The following is a 26,374-nucleotide window of genomic DNA, read 5'->3' as shown; positions in this document are numbered from 1 at the left end:
GTGAGGTTCAGCTTCCTTCTCATCTGCTTCAGCTTCAGCCTCTGCCTCCTTGCTCTCCTCAGCCTGCTCGGCGCCACCGTAGCCGATCTGCTGCGTCTCCTGATCGGCTTCCTTCTCCGGATGCCCGGCTCGCTCGACTTCGGCCTCCCGCTCCAGCGGCTCGGCCTCACCCTCTCCGTTGTAAGTCGAAGCGGGTGAAACGGGTCCCACGGAGGCAAAGATAGCCTCCAGGTTCTCGTCCCGATCAGCTCGACAACTCCGGACTCGGTCTACAGAAAGCAGGACCGAGGATGAAGCGAGCTCCTCAAGGAGCGGCAGATTCTGAAGCCGAGCTGCTATCTCTCGGCTGTACAGAGGCAGCACGACATCGGCCCCCTGCTCGCCCTTATCGGCAATTAGCCTTACCAGGCTACCGACAAAGGCCGAGAACTGGCTGCTCAAAAAGAGTTTCTCCGTGTAAACACGGAGAGCCTCCCCTTGGGCAACCACGGCAGCAGCATCGCTCCGCTTCGCCTGCTCTCGCTGGATGACGAGCTGGTTTTTGGCAAACTGAGCTTCATCCTGGGCCGAAATCCTAGCAGCTCTGGCCTTCTCAAATTTAGCCTCAGCCGAACCCTGTTCGGCCCGATGACAAGCAGCCGCCAACTTCCTCTGCATCTCGGCATAGTCATTGGACGCTTTGGAGAGTTCGACGGCGACGAGCTTGGAGAGCATATCGTTCCTCTGAAAATGGATAAGGAAAAAAGTCAACAGAGGGCACCAAAAATACAGGACAGAAGCCAGGCCAAAGAATCAAGAAGACAATTCACCTCGGCGAAGTCCGTGGGCCATAAAAATGGCTCACAGATATGCTCCGAAGGAGGCGCCAAGACCACGTCTTTCTCTGGCGCTCTCGGGGGCTTCTGGGTCCTCCCCTTCCTACTTGCCGAAGTCGACTCCGGCTTCTTTGGACCCGAAGAGGTCTTTTGCCTCTTCGGATTCTTCTCGGCATCAGGCGCCGAGCTGGTAGCCTTCTCTTTCTCCGGCTCCTCAAGCTCGGAGGACTTTCGGATAGCCTTATTCAGCATGAACACTGCCAAAAAGCAAGAAAACAAGGTTAGTTTTCTTCGTTAAAGCAGTAGAGCATAAAGATAAAGAGAAATCCTCACCCTCGGCCTCTTCGTCCGAAGACGAGATATTGAACACGAGGTCGCCCTTGACGAGCTCAGTTTCCGAATACTGTTTCCTAATCATAGGAATCTTATTGAGCTCGCCCTCGAGCTCGGCCAACGGTTCTAACCGAGGATGGGGAATCACGGACTTCGGCCTTCTCCAAGGAAAGCCCGGAGCCGAAGTCCTATTATAAAAAAAGAAACGGTTTTGCCATTTCGGCCACTTGGTTTTGCAGAAGGCCCTAAAAGGCTGTAAGGGGATCAAGTAAAACCAAGATCCCTTCCTTTTAAACTGGAAAAAATTAAGGATTGCCCTCAGAGACAGATCCTTATCTAGCCTACGCAGTTCGGCAGCAAAAGCCGATAAGTGCCTCCAAGAGTTCGGAGTCACCTGACCTAAAGGGAGTTGAAAAAAATCAAGAAGCTCTACAAAAGGTGGGGGAAGAGGAAAACGAAGCCCGCATTCTAAGCAGGCTTCGTAAACGGTGGCATAACCCTCCGGCGGGTCGTTAGCCCTATGATCATCGTCGGGAACCACCGCCTTCCCCCCAGGTAAAAAATATTTCTCGTGAAGGGATATCACAGTATCCTTACTCAAGATACTGTGAAAATACTCTACGGTCTTCTCCCCGGATTCTTTCCGGCTAGAAGACCCCTTATCCCCTTTCCTACCGCTACCCGACACCGAAGAAGAAGAAGAAGACATTTTTCTTACTTTTTGAAAGTGAAGAAAGTCTGAAGAAGCTCTTGAAAGCGGAAGAAAATTTCTCGAGAAAGAGAGAGTATAGAAGACGCAACAGCAAAGGTGTTCAAATGAGGAAGAAAGAGCATATTTATCAGATTCGGCGAAGATTTCAAAATCGTCGCACCGTTTCGAATCCCACCTTTTCAGGATTCAACGGCCGGATTTTACTGTCGCATTTAATGCAGTCACATGCAAGGCACGTCCCCTGACGTCAGCCTCCCCCGTACCTTTATCCAGAATGCCGAAGTGACTCGCTTCGCCGAAGTGATTCACTTCGTCTTTCGGGGGGGGTAGTGATGGGGTACGAACTAAACAAGCCCAACAGCAGTGACGGCCCATCAGCCCAAAGCCCAAGGAGGAGTATGAGTTCGGCATTACCAAAGAGTTCGGAGGAGTTCGGCATTACCAAAGAGTTCGGCCTCAGCCTACAGCTCGGTAAAAGCCAACCAATCAAGCTCTGCTCTCAGGTCGGCATCAAGCTCTACTCTCAGATCGGCAACCAAAGCAGTTCGGTCTCGGTATTCGACCGAACAAGGAGTTAGTGGACCCATACAGGATGTCCAACACACCCACTACCACGTGGTGTCAACTCAGGCCACGATCGTAGGCCATGACCTACGCTACATCCACGATCTTAGGCCATGACCTACACGACATCCACGACTTAGGGTGGAGATGCAAGCCACGATCTTAGTTCCATATATAAATAGAACTTAGATCTGATATGAGGTAGTTAGAATCTCTCTAGAGAAATAATCATATAGCAAGTCTGTGTTGTAAGCTGTAATTCGCAGATCAAGCAATACAAACCTGCCCCCATTTCTCCCCGTGGACGTAGATTTACCTCAGTAAATCGAACCACGTAAAATTCTCTGTGTCGTAATTTATTTTTACGAGCATTTATCATCATCAAAAATTCGCGGAATCATCAATAAAATAGTTATAGATCAAAAAATATACTGATAAATTATTAAAAATATTGAATTTAATTAATTCGATTTGGTTTTTTAGGAAATTGTGTGGCTGCTACCGTGCCCGCCCACAACCCAGCCGCACCGATTTTCCTTCTCTTGAGAATGGAGTCGGGGACGCGTCTGTGTTGCGCATGTTCTAAACTTAAGGATTATAGGACAATGTATCTACTTTATTTTACAGACAAGTGACAATATATCAATATCAATGACATAAATATAGCAATAATCATGTATGTGGAAAATAATGTTCTAATCTTTATTAGTTTCCTGAAAACGAGTGTTAAGGATGAAGTTCCTTAACTCGTAGATTTTGCGTCGAACGTCGCGGGAGCTTTTGCCCGTCGATCAATCCGGCGTCAAAATTATGATTTTGTGCGTTTTGCACGTTTGAAAGAAAAGAGAGTAAGAGAAAATAAAATAGAAGAATAATTGATATTTCTTGAATTGATTAAAATGACTAACAATGTCCACTATTTATAATAGTGGATACTAACTTAATGAGCAAGACAAAAGATATGAAAAAGATATGCAAATCTATAATTAACTAACTAACTAAATAATAATAATAATAATCATCATCATCGTATCAACTCCCCCACGGTTGAAATCCACCTTGTCCTCAAGGTGGGAACCATGAAGCAACGATGAGCGTCGAGGAATCCTCCTGGATCAAACATACACCGAATAGTTGGACGTCTCTCTGCATCATCTCCATCAAAAAACACAAAGGGATGACCCTTATGGACATGATAATTCGGTTCTAAAATCTTGTGAATGCGTCCATGAATGCTCAAGCATAGAGTGTCATTTTGCGGAGGAATCAACCGGGCATCGGCGTCGAGCGATGTTGATCGATGATTCATACTTGCGAGAACCTTGACATGAGATGAATCACTCAATAATTTCAGCGATGCGTTGTCCACAATGGAACTACCCAAACCAATCTGGACTTGGGGAATCTTGATTCGAGAAGCATTCAATCGTCGCGAGCACTCAATCTCTACGCAACCTTGAACCGGTTTCTCTTTGCGCGCGGAATCCGGACTGGACTTCTCCATCTTCTCAACCTTTTCAAGTCCACCAAAACCAACAGAAGAAACAGGAATCTTCTTGGCAGAATTAGCAAAGCCTTCCTCAACTCGATCACAATCAGGAATCAACGCCGACGGTGGCGGCGGCTGATCGAGGGCGGTATCGGGAAGCAGCGCAAAGGGTGGTTGTGTTGTACTTGACTGCTGCGGCGGAGCCAATGAGTCGTAGGGGACTAAACCCGGCCCCGACGAAGCCTTGCTATTTCCTGATGGAGGAAGGTGCTGAACGAGGTCCCCAAACCCGAAAATTTGGGAGCCGTAGGGCTGCGCAGGTTCAGGCAGCTCGGGAGGAAGCATGTTGTCGATGCGTCGGTCGGCTGCAACAAGGTGAGACTCCATCCTGTAGCAAGCTTCCAACAATTGTTGAAGTTGTGCGAGAGTCGGATGTGCCGTGGTGGTGGCTGGACAAGGTGGCTGCGGCGCGGGTTGATTCCATCCTGAGTTATGGTTGGGGGGCAGCGGATGATCGTATGCCGAGACCTCATGGAAGGGGCGTTGTCCCGTTGTCTCCCAGTAGGCAGGTGGATCCCAGCTAGTGGGTTGTCTGAGCGCGGTATGGTGTGGCTGCTGAGGCGGTTGATAAGGCTGAGAGTATCCCTGCTGCGTGCACAACCTTGGCGGGTCCCAACAAGAGGGTGGTGGCGAGTACAAATCTGGCTCGTAGGACGATGGTTGCTGATACGCAGTTTCCTGGCGCAGCCATGGCGGGTCCCAGGAAGTGGGTTGACGGGCTTGGTAGGGATTGTGTTGTGGGTGGAGTCTCCCATCCTGTGGATATGGATATGATTGTTGTTGATCTAACGCTCTGTTCGGATAGAGCAGGGGTTGAGGTACGGGCTGCCATGGGTGGTAATCCGACTGCCGGAGTTGATATCCGGTGTAGCCGTACGACATGTAGACAGCGATTCGGTGGAAGAGCTCACGATGAAAGCACCAATTGTTAAGGATGAAGTTCCTTAACTCGTAGATTTTGCGTCGAACGTCGCGGGAGCTTTTGCCCGTCGATCAATCCGGCGTCAAAATTATGATTTTGTGCGTTTTGCACGTTTGAAAGAAAAGAGAGTAAGAGAAAATAAAATAGAAGAATAATTGATATTTCTTGAATTGATTAAAATGACTAACAATGTCCACTATTTATAATAGTGGATACTAACTTAATGAGCAAGACAAAAGATATGAAAAAGATATGCAAATCTATAATTAACTAACTAACTAAATAATAATAATAATAATCATCATCATCGTATCAACGAGGGTGCAAGTATGTATTTTGTCCTAGATTACAAGTACACGGTAATGAGTTAGGCTTGGTCAACATTCTTCCCATCACTTCATTTGCTTCCTTCACAAGTGACCATTTTTTTAGGTCGGGGTTATGGCTTGGTCGCATTAGTATATGTATACAAATTTAATAGTATGTGCTATATTTGATTTTTCTTCAAGTTTAGTGCTTTGTGTTTTAATTAATTTAAAGTCAAGTATCAAATCTTTAATTACAGTGTTTACCATATTTACTTCAATAATTCAATCCATATTAGCATATACTTGGTACTAAAATATACAAGTGTTGATATATATCAACACTATCATTCTTAAAAAAAAACACTTAATGCAAACTCAAATTATATCCAAATTTGTATCTCTATTTGATTTCAAATTAGATGCGGTACAAATCAAGCCATTAAAAAAATAAACTAGGGTTAATGGTAGAGTGATTAATTGCTGAGGTCAAATTAAGGTCTCAGGTTCAAGTTCACTGTGACACAGCATTTAAAATTTATATTTATATTATCAAGAAAATTCAAATAAATGTGCGTGCGTTGACTTAGGATTGGTTAGTTAATGTCCAAAGTCAAAGATTTCATGTTCAATTCTAAGAAATGTATATGTGCGGTCTAGCGGTTGTAACTATTAACTAATACCCGAAGCCATGTTCAAGCCCAATAAGTTCAGAGGCCCACTAACGATTTTAAGCCGTTTATTGAGCTGAATATTATACCGCTTCAGAACTTCATGATTGTCGTCTTCGTTTGCATGTTCAGTTTGCTTCAAAAAGCTCACAGATTTCATCACACGGTGTCGTTTTTCTCTGGCATCATCGATCAGTGTTCTTCTCTTAAGAGCCCCTCAAATTCTTTGAAATTAGTACACGCGCAGTTGGTAAAAATTGGCTTGAATTTCTCAAATGTATATCTGGGCAATCGATGTATCGATCTCTATTTCAATTCGGGATCACCGAAAGATGCTGTGAAGATGTTTGATGATATGTCCAGAAAAAACATCTTTTCTTGGAACTTATACTTGAAAGTCTTGGTGAAATGTTTCGACATGGCGACGGCGCGTCGGGTGTTCGACGAAATGCCTGAACGAGATGCTGTGAGTTGGAACACGGTCATATCTGGGTATGTTTCAAGTGGGTTTCGTGATAGTGCGTGGGAAGTTTTTGTGGAGATGAGGGAGCGTGGGGTTGGGCCGACTGAGTTCACTTTTTCATTGTTGTTGTGTTGTGTGAAATGTAGGGATCATGCTAAGGAGATGCATTGTCGCATTGTGAAGAATGGTGGGTGTTATTCTAACTTGGTGGTGGGGAATTCATTGATTGATATGTATGGGAAGCTTGGCCTTGTCGAGTATTCTCTTGCTGTGTTTTTGAGTATGGAGAAAGTGGATGTGATTTCATGGAATGCTATGATTTCTGGTTGCTGTAAATCGGGTTATGAGCGTTTTGCTTTGCTTCTGTTCTGTGTGATGAGAAGTAGTGGTTTCGAAGTAGACGAATACACGGTCTCTGCGGTGCTTACTGCTTGTTCCAACTTGCGGAATTGGGAGAAGGGTAAGCAGATGTTTTGTTTTTCTACTAAGATGGGATTTCTTTGGAATGCGGTTGTTTGTAGTGCAGCTATTGATCTTTTCTCGAAATGCAACAGACTGGGAAGCGCGTTGCGTGTTTTTAAGGAGTCATGTGTGTTCGATTCAGCTGTGTGCAATGCAATGATCGCCTGCTATGCTAGTCACAATATGGAGGAAAATGCTTTTCATCTTTTTGTTTATACTTTGAGGGAAAGTATTAGGCCAACAGAGTTCACACTCAGCTCTGTTCTTCACTCTGCTGCTGTGTTTGTTCCAGTGGAGCAAGGTAGTCAGCTCCATTCGCTCGCGATCAAAACAGGGTTTGAAGCGGAGGCAATTGTGGCGAGTTCACTTGTGCAAATGTATAATAAATATGGGTTGGTTGAGTTTGCCTTGAAAATTTTCTCGAAAATGGCTTCCAGAGATTTGATAGTATGGAATACTATGATACTGGGATTAGCCGATAATGGAAAACTATTCGAAGCTATTGAACTTTTTGAGAAACTTCTTGAAAGTGGTTTACATCCTGATCAGATTACATATTCTGCGGTTCTTTCAGCTTGCAGCTATGGTGGATTGCTCGAGGAAGGCATGGCTGTCTTCTCCTCCATGCAGCAGCAGCAGCAGCGGGGAGTAGTTCCGATGAATGAGCATTATACTTGTGTAGTGAATATGATGATTCAAGCTGACATGATTAATGAAGCAATTGATTTCTTGTACTCGTTGCAATGGGAACCTGATTCTCGTATATGGGAATCTCTACTCCTTGCTTGTGGGGATTATGAGAATCTAGAGCTGATAGAAGCCATTGCAGACGGATTGATGGAGTTGGAACCTCACTCGTCTCTTCCTTACTTGATTTATTTGGCTAACACTTATGAGCAACGAGGTAGATGGGAAAGCGTTGTTCGACTGAGGAGGAAGATGGAAAAGGTGACCAGAAAGGAAGTAGCTGACATCAGTTGGATTGGTATAAAAGGCCATACATATTCTTTTGAGGCGAACCCAACATGTCATCATGGTAGGGAGAATGTTTGTTCGATTTTGGGATTTCTAAAGCAGGATATGTCGACTGGAGATGATAGCGTGTTCATCAACTGATGAGAGATCGCGTTTGAGAGGAATGATTGGATGGAAAGAAGAGATAGTACTCTACTACTCTGCTATTTTGGTTTGGCTATACTTCTGTATCTTCTCTACGATGCTTTAATTCTGCATATTTGCAACTCCTGTGCATCTCGCGAACGTTTGAACTGCAAACTCCATATATTGGTATTGAACTATGAAGAACAAGTCGAGCGACAAGTGAGTCCTTGTAAGTACTAAGTACAGTTTAAGTGAAGATAAACACACCCTTTCACGTTATAAAATGGATTTGTAGATTTTAAAAAAACTTTGGTAGATGTTTCTGAAATATCTGCTAGTATTATAAATTATCACAGAAAGAAATATCTCGATATCGACCAGCCTTGAAGGGTTTATTTTAGAGATCAGGCTAGAAATCTCCATTTTCCCTTGTGATGATTTCTTTCTTATGGAGATTGTCTAAAATTTACTTTACATGATTGAGCATTTGTTTATCTTTGAGTTGATTTATTTCCTAGTTTAGAGTTAGCAAAAGTCCTATATAGCTTTACTTTGGAAGAACTAGATATCTCGGAAAATAAACAGTTTAGGACGGTATCAACCGTAAGCCTATTTTGAGGATCATTAGGTATCTTCGGAGGATTGTTCTTCTCAATTCAAGTTCCCTTCTTCTGTTTGCGCTTTGTATTTGTTCCTTTGCGTTCATCAACCTTTACTCTATATCAATTGGTGTAATGAAGATGGAAAGAACAAATACAAAGTGGAAACAGAAGATGAGAACTTGAACTGAAACTCAAAGAAGAACCTTCCTCTGAAGAGGCCTACAGTTAAAACTGTCCTCTAAACACTTTATTTTTCGAGATAACTAGCTCTTCCAAAGAGGAGCTATTTATATCTCTAAACTATGAAAGTAAAACAACTAATATGTAAAAAGTATAATGGAGATCTCTATCATATCTTTCGTCCTTGAAAAAACCAATCATCAATTCATAAGGATTCTCGAGGCTTGCATAGTACGGTAGATCTAGTACTTTGTCTTAAGGGGTTTGGTTTGATAGACTTGTAAAATTCATTTTCTTCATTGGAAATTCTGACTGTTGTCCATTAACCGTGATCGATCCTATGCTTCTTTGTTGTCTTGGCATTGTGAATTTAACGCGTGGTTATTTCCTATGTTTTGACCAGATTCCGCGTCTGCCTTGTCAATATCATCAGTATCCTCTGATGATTCCCAACCAATCATCGGTAAATAAAGTTTATTGCTGGCAGACAACTTGTATCTTTGTGGCTGGGATTATCGAAAGGGTTCAAAGAACTGTTTGCTTGCCAGACGAAGAGAAGGAAACCAAGGTTAGCCAAAAAACAAAACAATATCTCAAAATTCACTGTTTTGGTGCAGGGTGGAAACATTATTCTGCTGACAAATAAATTTGAGAACCCATCGGATGTCTATTTTTTCCTCAAGCAACGGAGATCAGCTGGATTTCGTTCATGTGCAAAGACAGATACAATTCCACAGAGACGAGGAGAGAGTACTAAGTAGTATTTCAACAAGAAATATCTATTTTTTTTCTGCTGAATTGTTGAACATAGTTTACTCCAAGTTCATGCTAGAATGATCATTTTCTTGTAAATGTACAGTCGTTTGTCTGATTCATTGTTTTTTTGTTGTGTATGTTTATCTGTAATATTGGAATAAAAATTATGTGTAACATACAAATATATGTATATAGCTCATGTTTATTTTATATTGATGAGATGGTGATTTGGGAGGTTCGAAATTGTCCATAATAGTTGGCCAACAAATATTTCAATGCCTGGACATACTTATCCTACTCTACCTGTGACCTACCTTCGTTACACTCAATGATTCAGTATAAAATTCATCAAGGAAATTTGCATGTAATTTCTTTTTGAATTTTTTTGGCTTCGGCAAATTCTGATTATACATATCAACTTTCGAACATGTTTGTAAATTAGCGAACTATTGATTTGTTATGTAACGTGGCACTATCGGAGATGGCATGGTATGCTACGAAACAAAGCCGTATTATAATACGAAACAAAGTCGTATTTCATTTGAAATCTTGATTAGTTGTAAAATCAGAACGAATCAACAATTCAGTAATTCCCGTGTGTACATATTTAAAGTAGTTGTACAGAACCAGAATTTAACGAAAGTTTTCTACACCAAACATGCACTATATAAATAACTATTGGAGAAGAAGACAATAACAAACAAGAAAAGTGAGACGTAGCGACACGATTAATGCAGCAAAACGACCACGTACACGGTTCAAAATGCGAGCCACCTATGACATTTGTGTTGTTCAGCCTCGATAACAAAGATACCCGAAAAACATAGTGTTCTTGAGAACATCACCATCTGTGCTTCGACAATGTCTATGTTTGTCCCTCTTACACAGCCTGTTTCTGTATATATAATCAAATATTAAACACATATATATCACTATTGTTTTCCTTTTCTCACAAAATTGACAAATGACAAAAACAATGACAGCAAACAAACAGTAGAAAGGAGCCATAATTTTGCTAAGGAAACTCTGTCATGTAATAGATTTTCCTTAAAGGAGATTGTGTTGTTCTTGAATTTACATAGAACATCTTCATGGATTCATTCGTTGCTCGGAGCTGCAGCACCAGGAGGTGCACTCCTCTCATGCTCGGTGGCGTTGTGATTGCTTTCGACGCATTCAAAACTCATGACATCGACGAGTTCAAGAAGATTATTAGTGATGTTTTGAATAGGGAACAGACGTTCGAAGAAGTTAGAACAATCACGTTCCTGGGAGCGCTCGATAGAGTCCTTCATCCCAGTAAGTAATTCTATGTCTCGTTTACTACAGAAGGAGTTGGTAAACAGGGACGGACGCAGAAAAAAGTGTTGGTAGGAGCTTTATTGAGCCAGTTTTCTCATAGTTGAATAGACAACTATTTTTCACTTAGACATTTTCCTTTTCTTTCTTAAACCATTTTTTGCTTCAATTTTTTCTTTGCTTTGACAATTTGTCTTCATAAGCGTCAATTTAGTAAAAGGGTTAAATCTTGCATAATAAGAGCGATTAAGCTTGAGTATTTGATTTTCAGTTTGATTTTTAACAAAATCAAATCAAATCAAATTGAAAAAATGATCACTTATAAATAAAATCACAACCTAATTAATTTTATTATGAGTGTACATGTTATGTATATTAGGATTATAATGTTTAAAATAAATTAGGTTTTTGTATTTTATTTTTCAAATTTTTGTACCCAAATTGAACCAAACCGATAAACTAATTTTCTTAAAAATAAAACCGAACTAATTGAAATTCGAACCAAATTATAAAATTTGGGTTGGATAATTGATTTCCAAATTTTTTGCTCACCCCTAATCTTATGCTGACAAAGATATGATTTTAACCAATGTGATTCAGAATTTATGTAATGTTCTCTATACATATGTTCTTGAAAAATCCAACATAGTGTAATTGGAAAGGGATAACTGAACAGTGACATATAGTTTCATATAATTATTTATTTATTGCAATTTTATTACATGCTCATTGTCAACTGATGTATCTACAGTGGGTTTCAAGATTCAAGTAGGCCACAAGACCTTCGTGGGAGCACACGGTCGTGCAATCGAGGAAGACGTTTCTAGAAAGCTCGAAGAGTATGTAAGCACACTCCAAAGCAGTGCCGTTGAATGTGAAGAAAAAGGGGTAATATATTATATCACAAGCAAGATTCTACTATTATCTTTTGTAGCAAAACACACATATTTCATTGCAATAACATGAGAATCCTTTGAATAGGTGGAAATCCAAGTGAAAATCATAGTTGGAGCTCCATTGCTTGATGTTCTTGTGGAAGAAATATCATCACTACGCGCAACATGGACAATACTTGATAGGTATGTCCAAATTCTTGACACGCAATCGAAAAATAAACCTAGATTCATAATTGATATTTGAGTTGACTATATAACCAATCGAAATTCCGGTTATCATCTAATGATAGGCAACCAGACAACGGATCTAGATTCATTATCGATATTGCGATTTGAGTTTATTAACACAATACTTATAAAATTCCCTTGTTGGGTTATGGGATGCTAGTCTACAAAATAGGCCGTGAATAAACAGATAGAAAACAAATCTAGATTCATAAAAGATATTGCGAGTTGTGAAGTACATAAACACAACCGTCAAAGAACTTACTTGTTGAATAATTTATTCTCGCGTTTGATCGAATCCTAAAAGGTAAATTCACTACTTTCGGTATTACACACATTTCAATTTGATGATTCACTATTTCAGGAAACTGAAAAAGGAAACAAGGTCTTGCTACATTAAAAAACTGTCTTGCAAAGTAGCACAAGTGCGTGATAACTTGTGTTTGGAGATATTGAGGCCTTATCACATCGACACCGGCTACAGAAACACGAAACATAAGCTGATTTACTCGTTAGGCAAGGCGGTTCCACTGCCTCCTACTCCAGAAGATGAGAGTGACATGACCTCTACCAGGTCCCTGCCTATCACTCCCATGATAAGGTCTAGTAATCCCAACAACTGCTTGATGGCGCCTCTGATGACGAACTCTGAGGAGAAGCTCGTCTCCTCGGACGATGAGAGTGACACGAGTCCTCCACAAGAATCACAAGGTTCGTAAGACTATGTTTGATTTGGAATCATGGACTTTAGTGTGTGGATTTGGAATTGGTGCATTCGATTACAATTCCAAATCTTCTCAATTTTACAATTTGAATTTCATATCTTACATAGATATATGAAATTCAAAATAGTTGTAATATTACACACACTGCACATACACAACACACACAATCTACACATACTTACATGCATAAGACACACTGCACACACACAACACACAACACACAATACAAACACTGCATACGCAATACAAATAGTGCACACATTCAATTGTGTATTGTGTATGCAATGTATGCATTGTGTGTGTATAGCATTAATTCTTCCCGTTCAATTTCGTATCAATTTTTTAATTTTATCAAAAAAATGATTTGGAATCGAACTAGAATACAATTCTTCTCAAATCCAATTCTGCAAAATTTTAAGTCCAATATCAAACAATTTCAACAATTCAAATGCATGTGATATTGGTCTTATGTCTTGTGCAGTTTATGCAGGAGAGATTGAGATCGAGGAAGAAGATAAACACGATGGCTCCAGTCAAGTGGAGAACGAGGATGATGACGTTGATTCGAGTTACTCAGAGATGAAGATTGAGGCAGGTGAATATTCCTCCGATACTTCACCAGAAGGTAAATGTAGACTAATGAAAACTTTCCTAATTCTGTCCCTTCGCATCTTGTAACGACCGGTTCGAATAACTCGTGCAGATAACGATCCCAAAGAAGAAAACAAGGCAGGAGACGAAGTAGACGATGAAATCCAAGAGTGTTCCAACGTTTCTGATGAGCCTTTTCCTTGTGATCCTGAAAAGACGAACGCATGCCTTGAGTCTCTGAGATCCAGCTATTCGCTCGTGCAGACTGCAACGGATGACTTCTCGTTCGACAAATTTCTTGGCGAAGGCGGACATGGGATTGAGTGCAAGGGCAAGCTTAGCGGTTCCAAGGAAGAAAGCAAGGCAGGGGAGGAAGTAGAGGACGAAGTCCAAGAGCGTTCCAATGCTTCTGATCAGCCTTTTCCTCGTGATTCTGAGAAGACGAATGCGTGCCTTGACCCACTGGGATGCAGCTATTCGATCGTGCAGACTGCAACGGATGACTTCTCGTTCGACAACTTCATTGGCGAAGGCGGGTACGGGATCGTATACAAGGGGAAGCTCAGCGATGGGCAGCTTGTGGCTGTGAAGGTGCAGAAGGAGACAAAAGCACAGACTTCTGCTGAGTTTCTCGCTGAAGTCTCGCCTCTCAGCACTGCACGACACGCCAACATTGTCCCGCTTCTTGGCTACTGCAGCAAGGGAAACCTTAGAATCTTGATTTATGAGTACATACACAACAAGTCACTAGAGTGGCATTTATTTGGTAAGGATAACTTTTTTTTTTACTTCAAAATTGCTAAGTTAAGTGATCGGGGGGCTCAAGCCCCCCTGAGTATAGCACTTTAACTGATGCCAGCCTTTTTTTAAACAGATAATGCAGCTGGAGTTCTTGAATGGAGCCAGCGATACGCTATCGCTGTTGGCGCTGCAAAAGGGCTGCGGATTTTACATGAGTGCTGCGAGAGTCCCATCGTTCACTGCAACGTTAGGCCAAGCAATGTGATGCTAACACAAGACTTTATTCCAATGGTAATATTTTGAGCCTAAACTTGATTGAAACACTGTTTTGTAATCCCGGGGGCTCGAGCCCCCCCCACAACGGTGTTTTTTGTGCTAATTTGATTCTCAACAGCTGGGAGATTTCGGGCTTGCAAAGTATAGCACTTCGAAATTCGATAAACAGAGAAACTTTCTTGGCAATCTTGGGTGAGTTGTGAAGTTTGATATGTTGGAATATCCATGAAACTATGTTGCATTTTTCTTATTTGGAGAAGCCCTTGTGCAGATATGTGGCACCAGAGGGCAGCATTGGGTGTGTAAAGGCAGACGTGTATGCGTTCGGCATAGTGTTGGCGCAGCTCGTATCGGGGCGGAAGGCGGTGGATGCGGGAGCCGGGGATCAGCAGCAGTCGATCAGGGAATGGGTGCGTAGTTGCTAGTTAATTAGGCCTAGTTGCACAAGAAGAGTTTAAAATTTGTGTTTTTTTGTTTGTGTGACAGGCTTTATCTTTGATTGAATCTCTGGCGTTGGATGATCTCGTTGATCCACGCCTCGGGGCTGCCTACTGCGCCTACGAACTGTACAATATGGCTCGAGCCGCCTACTCATGCCTACATACTGCACCTCTGTCGCGCCCAACTATGACGGAGGTGTGTTTTATTTCAAATTTAGTAGTCTTACCGTAAAATGTGGTATACAGAAATGCATACTGTTACCGTACCAAATTTTTTTGGTACTGTTTGTTGGGTTACAAACCCATCCCACATCGAATGAGTGAGGGAAGTTGAAAGGTGTATATAATTCCTGTCCAACCCCAATTAGTTTGAGGCCTTTTGGGAGTGACCCAAAAATAAATCCGTGCGGGCTTGACCCAAAGCGGACAATATCAAACTAATGTTGCAGTCGACGATCCTAACACTGTTACCGTACCAAATTTTTTTGGTACGACAACTGAGGTATCATGTATACCACTATTTTGGTATATTTTCTAACCCCCGCATTTACTCCTAACAGAAGAATTTGAAGGTTTTGTTTTTGGTGTTTTCTCTCTCAATTTATATCGTAATGCAAAGCTTTTTGTAGATCGTATGCATACTCGAGGGGGAGAACGATCATCTTCGCCATGTCAGTAGCAACTTATACCCCATGATAATAAGAGCAGAGGCCTGCGGCCTCAACTAAGGTGACAAAGTGTCTCCTTAAATTCTCGACTGCAAAATATACGAGCGGTTTATAACATTTTTACGGTACCAAACACAAGTATGATCATAAATTGATACGATGAAAGTCGAGACAAAATATAGTATGTAACTGTACATCTCCTATTCGGATGATTTAATCATGAACATCTTGTTTTGGGATGAATTCGTGACATTTTAACTAAAAAAAGTGCATCTGTGTTTTGTGTACTCTAGTGATGTTATCAATTCTTAAAAATCTAAATGCAGGAACTTTGAGATTTTCTTAATTTTTCATAGACGAGCAATTCCGATCAAATTAAAGCTGATGTGGACAACAAATGTCATATTACCGTCTATGTGGCGAAATGAGTCACGACAATCTATCGGGTTATTTGCATGTAATATACGAACTTTTGTCATTTTATGATTTTCTCCTGAACTTTCCTTTTTGAATATAAATACATGTCTTTAGAGAAAAAAAAACTCTCATGACAAACTATTTCGATCAATTTAATTGTGAATTGCTCTAATTTGGCTATTTTGTAAATTTATTGGTTCACCTTTTTTTTTGCAGACAGCAACTGTTTGTTTGCATTGGCTTCAACTAATCAAATGGTTGGACGTTTTTATGATTTATTGTAACATAATCATGACTTGTAGGCACAAATACTAAGATTAAATACAATCACATGAACACCTAACAAGATTTGAATATGCAACTTATCTTACCACAGAGATATATGAACTTGTTATATTCATAGTGGAAACACATGTACTTGTAATATTCACACCAAAGTTTCAAACAGAATGTTGAATAGTATAACTAATTGCATGGAAACATCTATTGCTGGGAAAAATCGTAAAATCGCAATAACTTCGAGGAAACTCTAAAAAATCTAAAAAATTTAGGATAAAGACATAAATCGCGATGTATTTACAAGCAAATCACCTTCTTCTATTAAAAGCGGCATCATTTTAATGGTCGATGTTGTTGTCACGCTGACACTTCTGACAAACACGTCAGCTTCAATCTGGAGGAAAAATAATTTCAGTGAAAAAAAACTTAAGTGAATGTCTTTAGATCTATAAAAAGTGTTCGGAAAAACCATAATATATAGAAAATTCACATATTTACAAGAAAATCACTGTATTATTAATCCGCTCATTTATAATACAGTATTGAATTATTATCAAATTATGGTTAGTCTATATTAAAACGTGATTCTAAATTACGAATGTTCAAGTTTTCACAATTGTCCCATCTATACAAAATGATGTTATGCTTAAAATAAGATCGTTGCATTAAAATAAATACTTTTTCTTTTCTTTTCTTATTTTAATGAAGCAATAGGGTTTCAAGGATCTCCAAAAGACTTCCCTTTATACATTAAGACAGAAAAATTAAACTTTACAATTTAAATATATTTTGTAATTTAAATAACTATAGTACCCTTTGAATAAAAAAACAGCTTCTTTTCTCTTCTTTTCGTATAGCCTTTTTCCCCTCTGGTAATTAAAGTCCGTTAAAACCGTTGCATTTAAATAAATAAATAATATTACTATCTTGAAGAAAATGCGATCGTAAATTCAGAAGCGTACGGAACAGTGAGCTCGACCGACTTCTGAGAAACCAAGACGCAATTTTGGCTTTTGGAAGCTCAGAAACCCTCCAAAAATGGTGAAATTCTTCGACGTGATCTATTTTGTCTCTCATCATTGGAGGCCTCCTCTTCCCTTCGCGCTGTAGTTCGAATATCCGCCGCATATTCACTCGGATTATGCTCCAAATATCTTCCTCTAAACCTAGGTAAATTAATTTACTGCATTCGATTGGATGGAATCTGATTGGATAAACACTCACTCTCACTCGCGCTGCGAGTTTTTGGCCCAATTCATGATTTTGCCCCTTATATTTCCCCCTCAGATTCATGCTCTTGCATTATAGGGAAACAAGGTTTTTAATTTTGGGTTTTTTTTTAAATTCTTCATTCCATAAGTTATGGGGAGTAGGAGTGATAGTAATAGGGATGGTCGCTCAACGCGGATTTTGTTTGTGTGTGATGCCACGAAGTATCACGGCAATCATGAGCTTAGGCATTCGATTCATAATGTTCGGATGCAGGCCGGTATCGTGAATTCAGGGGATACGATTGTGGTTTTTGGGGCGTTGCATAGGATCTTACATCCTAGTAAGTTTTTGCATTGTGAATTGTGATTAAAGTTCCGGTGTAAGAGGAAGTTGCAGTATTTTCCTTTTTCTGTGTATGGAGATGGATTTGAGTGAAATTGGGGGTCTTATTGTGATTGTTCTAGATTAGCAATCATGTAAAATTTTATTCATCTTATTTCAGCTGCAAATTTATTGAAATATAGATAGATTCCACTCTCTATTGATGTGTATCGAAAGACTATGGGATTGGAAAGGTTGTAATTTAGTTGTTTTAATTTCTAAGATTTTTCTGTTGCTCGTTAGTAACATTCTGTGGGCCTGCGTAAATTTAGAAATCAGATCATACATCATGTCGGTTGCCCATTGTTTTGCTTTTATATCTATCTTCTGAAACTCTGTTTATTGGTTACTATTTCTGTGCAGTGGGTTATTCTGTGGAGGTGGTTCCTGATAATTTCTTCGGAACAACACATACACGTGCGAAGGAAGAACATGTTTCTAAAATGGTTGATTTGTATGTCAACATGCTCCAGAAGAGTGCCGAAGAATGGGAAGCAGAAGGGGTAAATTTCTCATTTCTACTGATTCTGAATGAAGTCCTGTTTCTTATGTGGAGATGGGGAATCCTGTCTTTAATATAAAATCAAGACTTTGTAACAAGCTGTTTGATCATCATTGATGCATATTAGTGAGCCCCTAAGTGATAGTTTCAACATGATGCAGTGCTTGATAGTATCACGCCTTCATAATCAAGATTCATTTTCGCCTAGGATAGAGATCATTCAGTTTAATCATGTTATGTTGTAGCATAAGCTTATCTGGAAACATGTTTTGTCTGTTTAGATTATTCGTATTTTTTTGAGTGGCAACTTTCTCTTCAGGAAGCGGAATTGTTTCATAGTTCTTATCATCGTGCAGGTAGATATAGAAGTTAAAGTTACTGCTGGAACTCCCATGAGGAAGGTTGTTATGCAAGAAGTTGCAATTTCTGAACCAACATGGGTTATACTTGATAGGTAATGTTTGAGCCTTCATACTTCTACGTTACAGTGATCATGATGATGGCATTGCTTGGATGTATTCGAAGCTACACAATGACAAGCCTTTAATTTCCGATTTGCCACAAAACCTTTGTCAATTCGCTATGCTTGGGTTGAATAAAGAATCTACCATATATTGGAGGTGGATAATAATAAAATTTGGGAAACAGAAGTTGATTAGATCAATTGAGGATAAGCATCTTTCTTCTATCAGTTCAAGAAACATCATTTCTATATTCTTCAATCATAATCCATATTCTGGACATATACCTTTTTGGCTTTTTCCCACTGCATAGTTCCTTAAATCAAGAAAGTTTGGTGTACCTTTACGTGTGAAATATCGATACCTTTATTTTGTTCATACGAAGAGATGTGAAAAGTCCACTATATGTTATTCTTCAGTTGCGACTTTGTATTGATCCAATATCTACAATAACAGGCACCTAAGAAGGGATTTGAGGTTTTACCTCAGACACATACCTTGCAAGGTTGCTCTGATTCTTGATAACTCGTCAGTGGAAGTTCTGAGACCACACTCCTCTAACAAAAAAATCGAATATGTTGAAGATGAGCTCTTCTACTCTCTATCCAAGCATGTGCCAGTTCTACTGTTTCATGGTAATGAAAACAATGAGCAATCCATCATACCTTTCAGCTACCATGGATCTATGTATTCGATAGAAAGCTCAGAGATGGCAAAGAATGGGGTGCCTTCAATTGCATCCACGTCAAAGAAGCATAGCTCTTCCTCAAGAGATGATTTTGAGACAAACTCGAATCCTAAGCTAGAGAAATCAGGTCAGAGTGCTTGTGCATCTTTTATGCATTGACTATTATATTGATGTTCCCGTCTTACATACTTTTAATTGTAATGAGGAATGTCTGTAGGTGGCTCTAATAATGGCAACAATGAATACGACTTTCCTCCGCTGGTGATACCACAGCAGTTACAGCCCACTTCACAGAAATCCCCCAATGGACCTGCTATGTGCGTGACTTGTGGTTTGTGCACGGAGCTCATATCTACGAGATATAGTTACGTGGATATACAGCTCGCAACAGATGATTTTTCATCTGACAATTTGCTAGGAGAAGGAGGATATGGTCCTGTATATCTAGGCAGGCTGAAAGATGGCCAGCGTATTGCGGCAAAGGTGCAAAGGGAAGCGAGTACAGTCGGGCCTTCAGAATTTAATTCCGAAGTGTACATCCTAAGCTTTGCACGTCATAAGAATATTGTGATGCTGCTTGGTCATTGTTCCAAAGAAAACCGTAACATCTTAGTTTATGAGTACATTTGCAATAAATCACTCAACTGGCATTTATTCGGTAATTACAATTATGAAGTCTTTACATCTTCTATTGCCACCAGCTGCCTCAACCGGTTTATCGAATTTTGACAGAAAATACAGAGCGTGTTCTTGAATGGCACCAGAGGTATACTATTGCCATTGGAATTGCCAAAGGACTGCGCTTCCTGCATGCGGAGTGCCGTGGAAGTCCAATCATCCATCGGGATGTTCGGCCAGGCAATATAATGCTCACGCATGACTTTGTTCCTATGGTGATCCTTAAACCTTCTGTATCCATTTAGTCGTCCTTCATTTGGAGGATTGTCAAATTGATTTTGAGTCTTTGCTTCAATTATTTTCATCTACTAATGTTCTAGCAGCTAACTTTATTCTCCCTATAATTTTTATTTCTCCGCAAACAGCTTGGGGACTTTGGGTTTGCAAAGTGGAAGATGGATGGGGATGACGTACAGACGAGAATTCTTGGCTCCCTTGGGTGAGTATATTATGTCTACCGTTGGTGCTTCATGTCATGTTACCTTCAAAAATTTTATAGATGAGCTGAACTTGTGGTTTCTTGTGTTTTGCAGATACCTTGCGCCAGAGTATGCTGAGAACGGCATTGTCTCTATACGGACAGATGTTTATGCATTTGGCATCGTCTTGATACAACTGATCTCTGGACGCAGGTCGATAGATTTGGATAGAGATGGCCATCAAGTGCCTCTCAGGCAGTGGGTATGTCGTGTTGGACTCTCTTTTATTTGTTATTGCAAAACATATTTGTATTTGTTTTCTGATAAGCCAACATCAGTTATCAGAAACTTACACGACACATCCAATTTCCGAAGTTAAAACTGGCTAGATCTATTTTCAAAGTACTTATCATGTCTGCTGTTGATATAATTCAATTCCTTTCAGGCATTACCTCTTATTGAGGCTCTTTCATTTAAGGAACTTTCCGATCCCCGTCTTGAGGAGCCATGTACCACATGTGAACTCTACTACATGGCTAGAACTGCATATGCATGCATTCAAACTGAACCTGAGATGCGACCGTCAATGGCAGAGGTACTTAGTATTTAATCTCATGCCACAATCAGTTTATGCATTCTATGCCTGCAATGACAGTTTTATAGCAAATCAATTAATCAATTACCTAATGAAGAAACACATTTGAGTCAGTTCGATGAGTTATGACGCTGTTTAACTGGTTGTTGCAGGCGTTATCCCTCCTCGAGGGGGAAAACGATCATCTCCACCATTTGACCGAGCAATTCATACCTCATTACAGCAAATAGCTGGAAACAAGGCGTATTAATGACACCAGTAATCCCCATACTCTTCCCTTGTGTATATGGTTTGTGTGTATCCTAGAATAGTCTTGAACCAGTAGCATTGTAGCTTTTTACGCGATACGTCTCGTTTCTCTTGTGATGTGTAAGACTTGTACTCTTCATCAAGAGTGATGTTTTGATCCTTAAGGTTCTGTTTCTGTTTGAATACACAAAAATCAATTTTGTTTTATGATATTTTGTGACATTGTGTTGGCCTCTGGCCTAGTTGATAATTATTGAATTTCAAGCACTGAAATATGAATTCCTGAAAAAACTAGAATGTGAAGGAAAGTATAACTGAAAATCTGAAATCGAAATGGACGAACTAAAAAAACAATGGAAATTAATCTGCAAGGAAAAAAGTACCCCCAAAACCCAGTAATTATGAAATACTAGTATATGATTAGTACAAAAGTAGGTAAAAACTATAGAAATTTTCTTGAATCTTTAACGATATTACAATATAAAAACTTGCACTAATGATGTTCATCGATTCAGAAAACGGAGCTTGTCGACTGAAGAAGGTCGTTGGCCCATTCCTGCACAAGCTCCATATGAGGACACAAGGCTGCGTTGCATCCAACTCCTTACACTTGAAGAAGATTTGATAAAGAAGAAAAGATAAATAAGATACAGTGTAATACTTTCTGATATTAAATATAAATGAAAATAAATGAAGTTGCCAATCCTACTTAGCCTCACCTGTTGTTGAAACCACAGTGCATTCAAAATCTTCAAGTAGCAGAAATGGTTACCTTTTGGAAGTGCGTTCACTAGCGCGGGTCTAGGATAGAAAGTTTGAGATCATAGTTTTCATAGTCAGATTGCTGCTCCTCCACAATCGTTTCTGCTGAGGCCACTGCGGATTTGCTGCATCCATCCAACTCTATTAATTGGAGCGTTGGGATTTCTCCAATGCCGCTAGGGATTTCCTCTAGATATATGCAGTTATCTACACGGAGGTGGTGGAGTCTGGGGAAGTTGGTCCAATCGGCTATCCAACTCACAAGAATCAAAAATTCGAGATACAGAAACTGCAGTGAGGGGAACTCATCTCCCTCTGCTACCTCCCACTCTTCATCGCTTGTCTCCTCCTCCCTTTTAAAACTGCATGCACTTATCTTGAGCACTTCCAGCTTACGTAGTTCACATAGAGTCCCCAACACTCTCGAATTTATTTCACACCCACACAGTACTAGTTTTCTGATGTTACAGGGAAACGTAACTTTGGAACAATCATCCGAACCATCTGCGAAGGGTATGATTCTGATATAATTGCATCTTAATATCTCAAGCTCGAGAAGATGACTAAGATCGATTGCCGTGGATCTTCTGCTGTAGCCATCATCAATCCCCAACTTTTTGATATTTGGAATGCTTTTGAGGAAACCATCCCAAGTTTCTGCCTCTCTAGTTAGAGTTGTAACTGAAATTATTTGGAGCTTCTTCAGAACACAGTAGTTCATTTCCTTGTCTTTTAACAACTGAATTTCACGCACGTTGAGATTTCTTAACTCGGAGAGCTGCCATAGCTCAGATGACACATCAAACCAGACATAACCTATCAAGGTTTGCAAATTCTGCAATCTTGATATTCCTCTAGGTATCCTCGAACGGCACCAGATACTTAAGAAGCGTAGGTTGACAAATTCAAATATTTCAGTTGGGAACTCTTCAAAATTTATGTACATTAAATCCAACACCGTTAGCAATCTCGAGGAGAAAAAGGCAACAGGAGGAATCTCATCCCTCTGAGAATCACCAATGCCTATAACAGATCGAGTAAGTGCCATGGACTCTGTTAAAACATTAACATTGTCCATGCTATTTGAAATGTCAAAACTCACGCGGCGTGGATTAGAGAATGTGAGCTCGGGACCATTCTTCACATGCAGAAACTTGTCTTCATCAGATTTCCTAATGCATACATCCCTCATCATATCATGCATGCTGTAACTCTTTGAATTTCCGTACTTGTTCTTTCCTCTAACTGAAATTAGATTTCTCTCTACTAGAGACTTTAGCCAATCCTTTGCCTCTTCCTCCAAACTTCTTTCCTTATTTGATTTTACAAATCCTTCTGCCACCCACAAATGTACGAGTCTGGAGCCTTTAATCTCGTAGTCTTCAGGGTAAGCCCCCATGTATAAGCAACATGGTTTCAAGTGATTCGGCAAGTGGTTATAACTTAAAGACAATATACTAGAGCATTGCTCACCCGATTCAGCAATTGCTGCTTTTACATCCTTCCCAATTTTCTTCCATTCATCTTCTGATCTTTCGATCTTAGATAGTAGCCCTCCAATCACACTGATGGCTAAAGGAAGCCCACCGCAATGGCCAGCAATCTTTCGACCAATGACTTCCAATACATGAGGGCAATCCTCTTCTCTAAACACAAGTTGGTGAAGCAGATTCCAACTTTCAGACCCACTAAGCAACTGCACCTGATGTTGCAAACTCAAAGAGTCTACATAGTTCGCCACACCAGATTCCCTAGTGGTGATCACAATGCGACTCCCTTTGTTGTTGTCTGGGAAGTACATCTTTATCTCATCCCAGAATTGTGTGCTCCACATATCATCTAATACAACCAAGTACCTTCTGCCAAACAAATTCTTACGCAACGTAACTTTTAACTCATCATTATGTTGATCATATTCTTTTCCAGTTATGTAACCAAGAAGGCTTTTGAGAATCTGTCTAATATTGTAATTTTGAGAGATAGTGGTCCAAGCACGATAATCAAAGTGACCAACAATCAATGGATCTTCATAAAGCTTTCGAGCTAGAGTGGTTTTACCTACTCCACCCATACCAACGATGGGGACAATTTGCAGCTTCTCCACATCAGTCAGCCGATCCTTGAGCTGCATCAGATCTGCATCAATTCCCACCACAACACTCGATGAACTGCTAGACGGCATCTTCTTATCCTCCACCTCCACGAGCTTCACTTGTTCCGTGGCAGAATCAAGTTCTTGCAGCATCTTCTTATCCTCCATCTCCACGAGCTTCTTCACTTGCTCAATAACAGAATCAAGATCTCGTGTTACTTGCTGGAGATCTGGTGTTGAAAAAGTGAATCTCACACAATTAGATCCGGAAAGCATATGATTAACCATGTGGGATTCAATGATGTCGTGTGCTTGATGTGCTACTTGTCTGATTTGGCTGTCTATTTTGGTGAGTGAAGATTTATCAACGAGCTGCTGAAGAGAAGTAGCTTTATCGAGGAGGGATCTGAGTTGAGGGTTGTTTTCATCAACAACCCATCGTGGTTGGTCAGGATCAAGGATTCCTTCAAGAATGGTGATGAGAGTTTGAAGATTGTATGCCATTTTTCAGATATCTTCTTGCTTGGAAAACAAAGGAAGGAAACCTTGTTGCAAAACTGCAATCACACAAAAACAAGATGATTGAATCTAAAAAACTGAACTGATTGTTGACCTTGAGCAAATAAGATAAAATTGTTATTTGACTAATATATTGAGTAGTTGGCTTATAATTTTATTAAGGTTGTTGTCTTTGACTCTTTGCCTAGAATATGTCCAAGATAACAACTCAGCTGCGACTCAACTTGCTCATAGTCGATAATATGTTATGGAGTTGGATATAAACATTGTTTCACTAGGGGCATCAGTTATGATCTTGAAAGAAGCTTCAACTTCTGTATTCATCAATTATGCCGTTGTTGAGCTTGAGCAGACTTGCATTATTTTACTAAGGGCATCAATTATCATCTATAAAAGCTCATATCTCAAAGGTGTGAATCTGAATTGTAATAACAACTGCTCAAATCATAAGTTTCCCTAAATTCGCAAATATTCACCATCCTCTTAATTTCAGAATTGCAATTTGTGCATAATTAAATCTATAAATTAAAACAGAATTAAATCTAAACGTAACCTCTGTCATCACTCCCTCAAAGTAGGTGCGATGCCCAATCATCATAGTTCCCGTATACATACATACATACATACATAATCCTCCTGCAATCAATAAACCAACAAAACACCCACAAACTTTAAAACCCTAAATTCAATGAAAAACAATTCGATTATTAGAAAAAAATTCTTCATATACCTCAATGAAAGGTCGGCCTCGCCCATAGTTGTCTTCGTTGAGATCGTGCTCCACTTGCAAAAACTGCACCGATTTTCGGAAAAACCGAGTTTGAATTTCGCGGGAAGGTTTGGGGATTGAATTGAAGTGTGAAGTTTTGACACTGTTGAGATACATCGCGTTTCAGTTTTTTTAAAAGCGTCGTGTTGGCAACACACTTTTGTATTTAGTTTTATTTTATTTGCAAATATTATTACTACATGAGAAAACCACAATTAGATTAAAAATCAAAATTGTTACATGATAAAACTGAATTATCAACTAGTGTTAATTTAGTTAAATCATAGGCTGTTTCAAATCAAATACAATGAAATTTTTTATAATCTATGGTTTGATGTATTATTTAAAATAGTCTCCATAATAAAACTATTTCCATATTTTGAAATAACATGCTCATGCTATGGCTGTGTTTACAGAAGCTTCTAATGAATGCAAATGAAGACATTAGATAGAAAATACTACTAAGAACATGAAATAATCAATGTGTGAAACAAACAGACACTTTCTTGTAGAAAACTGAGCCTGTAGTAAAACAGAAGCAATACTCTGTTGATGTACTCATCTTCCTCTATACACAATTTAGTCTCCAGTAAACATGGGCAATCGAATGGCCTCTTATAAAACTGTACTAAAGATTTCAATAAGGATAAAGCAATCTAGTTTGAAATTCAAAGAGCAAAGTGATGAAGAGATCAAGAAATTCATAAAAGGCACGAAAGTACTATAAGGTTCATGGAATTGTATGAACATATATACCAGAGAAGCTCCGGAGATGATGATGATGATGATGATGATAATGATGTATTAATTTCATCAAAGTCGATATTCAAGAAAATCCTCTTATAATAGTAGTGTTAAAGCACAACACAAGATGATCAAAGACGTAAATAAAGTTTAGTGAAGAAAGTTGAAGGCTGATACGACTAGATCGTATCAGTTGGTGGGTTTTTTGAGAGAAAAGAAAGAAAGCAGCAAATGGTGGGAAATAACTTATCATGCATCATAAATGTGTTCGACAAGTTCCCTTTTTTATATATGGACCCTAGGGCGGTTCG

General features: G+C 39.8%; 4 protein-coding genes across 9 annotated transcripts; 3 read left to right on the top strand and 1 right to left on the bottom strand.

The window, feature by feature from the left end:
* The first annotated feature begins 5,965 nt into the window (after positions 1–5,965).
* On the top strand, positions 5,966–9,654 carry LOC121801930 (pentatricopeptide repeat-containing protein At1g43980, mitochondrial-like). 3 transcript variants are annotated; one of them, XM_042201404.1, is made up of 3 exons: positions 5,966–6,363; positions 6,481–8,126; positions 9,083–9,654. In XM_042201404.1, exons 1-2 carry the CDS (start codon positions 5,975–5,977, stop codon positions 7,910–7,912), a joined length of 1,821 nt encoding a protein of 606 aa, XP_042057338.1. In that variant the 5' UTR covers positions 5,966–5,974; the 3' UTR covers positions 7,913–8,126; positions 9,083–9,654. The 3 variants fall into 3 exon arrangements, with proteins under 3 accessions (XP_042057338.1, XP_042057336.1, XP_042057335.1); XM_042201402.1 differs by having other exon boundaries at positions 5,966–8,116; XM_042201401.1 differs by having other exon boundaries at positions 5,966–8,126.
* An 872-nt stretch (positions 9,655–10,526) lies between these two features.
* Positions 10,527–15,410, top strand: LOC121802569 (serine/threonine-protein kinase PBL34-like). The gene is made up of 11 exons (XM_042202257.1): positions 10,527–10,734; positions 11,486–11,622; positions 11,716–11,813; positions 12,220–12,566; positions 13,062–13,205; positions 13,284–13,937; positions 14,046–14,203; positions 14,307–14,380; positions 14,460–14,598; positions 14,675–14,824; positions 15,258–15,410. Exons 1-11 carry the CDS (start codon positions 10,527–10,529, stop codon positions 15,354–15,356), a joined length of 2,208 nt encoding a protein of 735 aa, XP_042058191.1. The 3' UTR covers positions 15,357–15,410.
* Positions 15,411–16,941: 1,531 nt separating this feature from the next.
* LOC121805416 (probable serine/threonine-protein kinase PBL23) lies at positions 16,942–21,341 on the top strand. The gene is made up of 10 exons (XM_042205259.1): positions 16,942–17,162; positions 17,949–18,088; positions 18,444–18,541; positions 19,005–19,363; positions 19,454–19,894; positions 19,969–20,129; positions 20,280–20,353; positions 20,448–20,595; positions 20,779–20,928; positions 21,081–21,341. The coding sequence occupies exons 2-10, from the start codon at positions 18,029–18,031 to the stop codon at positions 21,156–21,158; spliced, it is 1,569 nt and encodes a 522-aa protein (XP_042061193.1). The 5' UTR covers positions 16,942–17,162; positions 17,949–18,028; the 3' UTR covers positions 21,159–21,341.
* A 202-nt stretch (positions 21,342–21,543) lies between these two features.
* Positions 21,544–25,419, bottom strand: LOC121803589 (putative late blight resistance protein homolog R1B-16). Of its 4 annotated transcripts, none has more exons than XR_006051080.1 (3): positions 25,281–25,419; positions 21,897–25,186; positions 21,544–21,786 (listed from the first exon to the last, which is right to left on the bottom strand). XR_006051080.1 is itself a non-coding variant. In XM_042203209.1 (3 exons), the coding sequence occupies exon 2, from the start codon at positions 24,533–24,535 to the stop codon at positions 21,968–21,970; it is 2,568 nt and encodes an 855-aa protein (XP_042059143.1). In that variant the 5' UTR covers positions 24,536–25,186; positions 25,281–25,419; the 3' UTR covers positions 21,544–21,786; positions 21,950–21,967. The 4 variants fall into 4 exon arrangements, 3 of the variants coding, with proteins under 3 accessions (XP_042059143.1, XP_042059147.1, XP_042059146.1); XM_042203209.1 differs by having other exon boundaries at positions 21,950–25,186; XM_042203213.1 differs by having other exon boundaries at positions 21,544–24,588; positions 25,104–25,186.
* Between the last annotated feature and the right edge of the window lie 955 nt (positions 25,420–26,374).

The sequence above is a fragment of the Salvia splendens genome, chromosome 5 (assembly GCF_004379255.2).
Source record: "Salvia splendens isolate huo1 chromosome 5, SspV2, whole genome shotgun sequence".
Classification (NCBI taxonomy): domain Eukaryota; kingdom Viridiplantae; phylum Streptophyta; class Magnoliopsida; order Lamiales; family Lamiaceae; genus Salvia; species Salvia splendens.
This window is presented reverse-complemented; position numbering and strand designations above follow the sequence as displayed.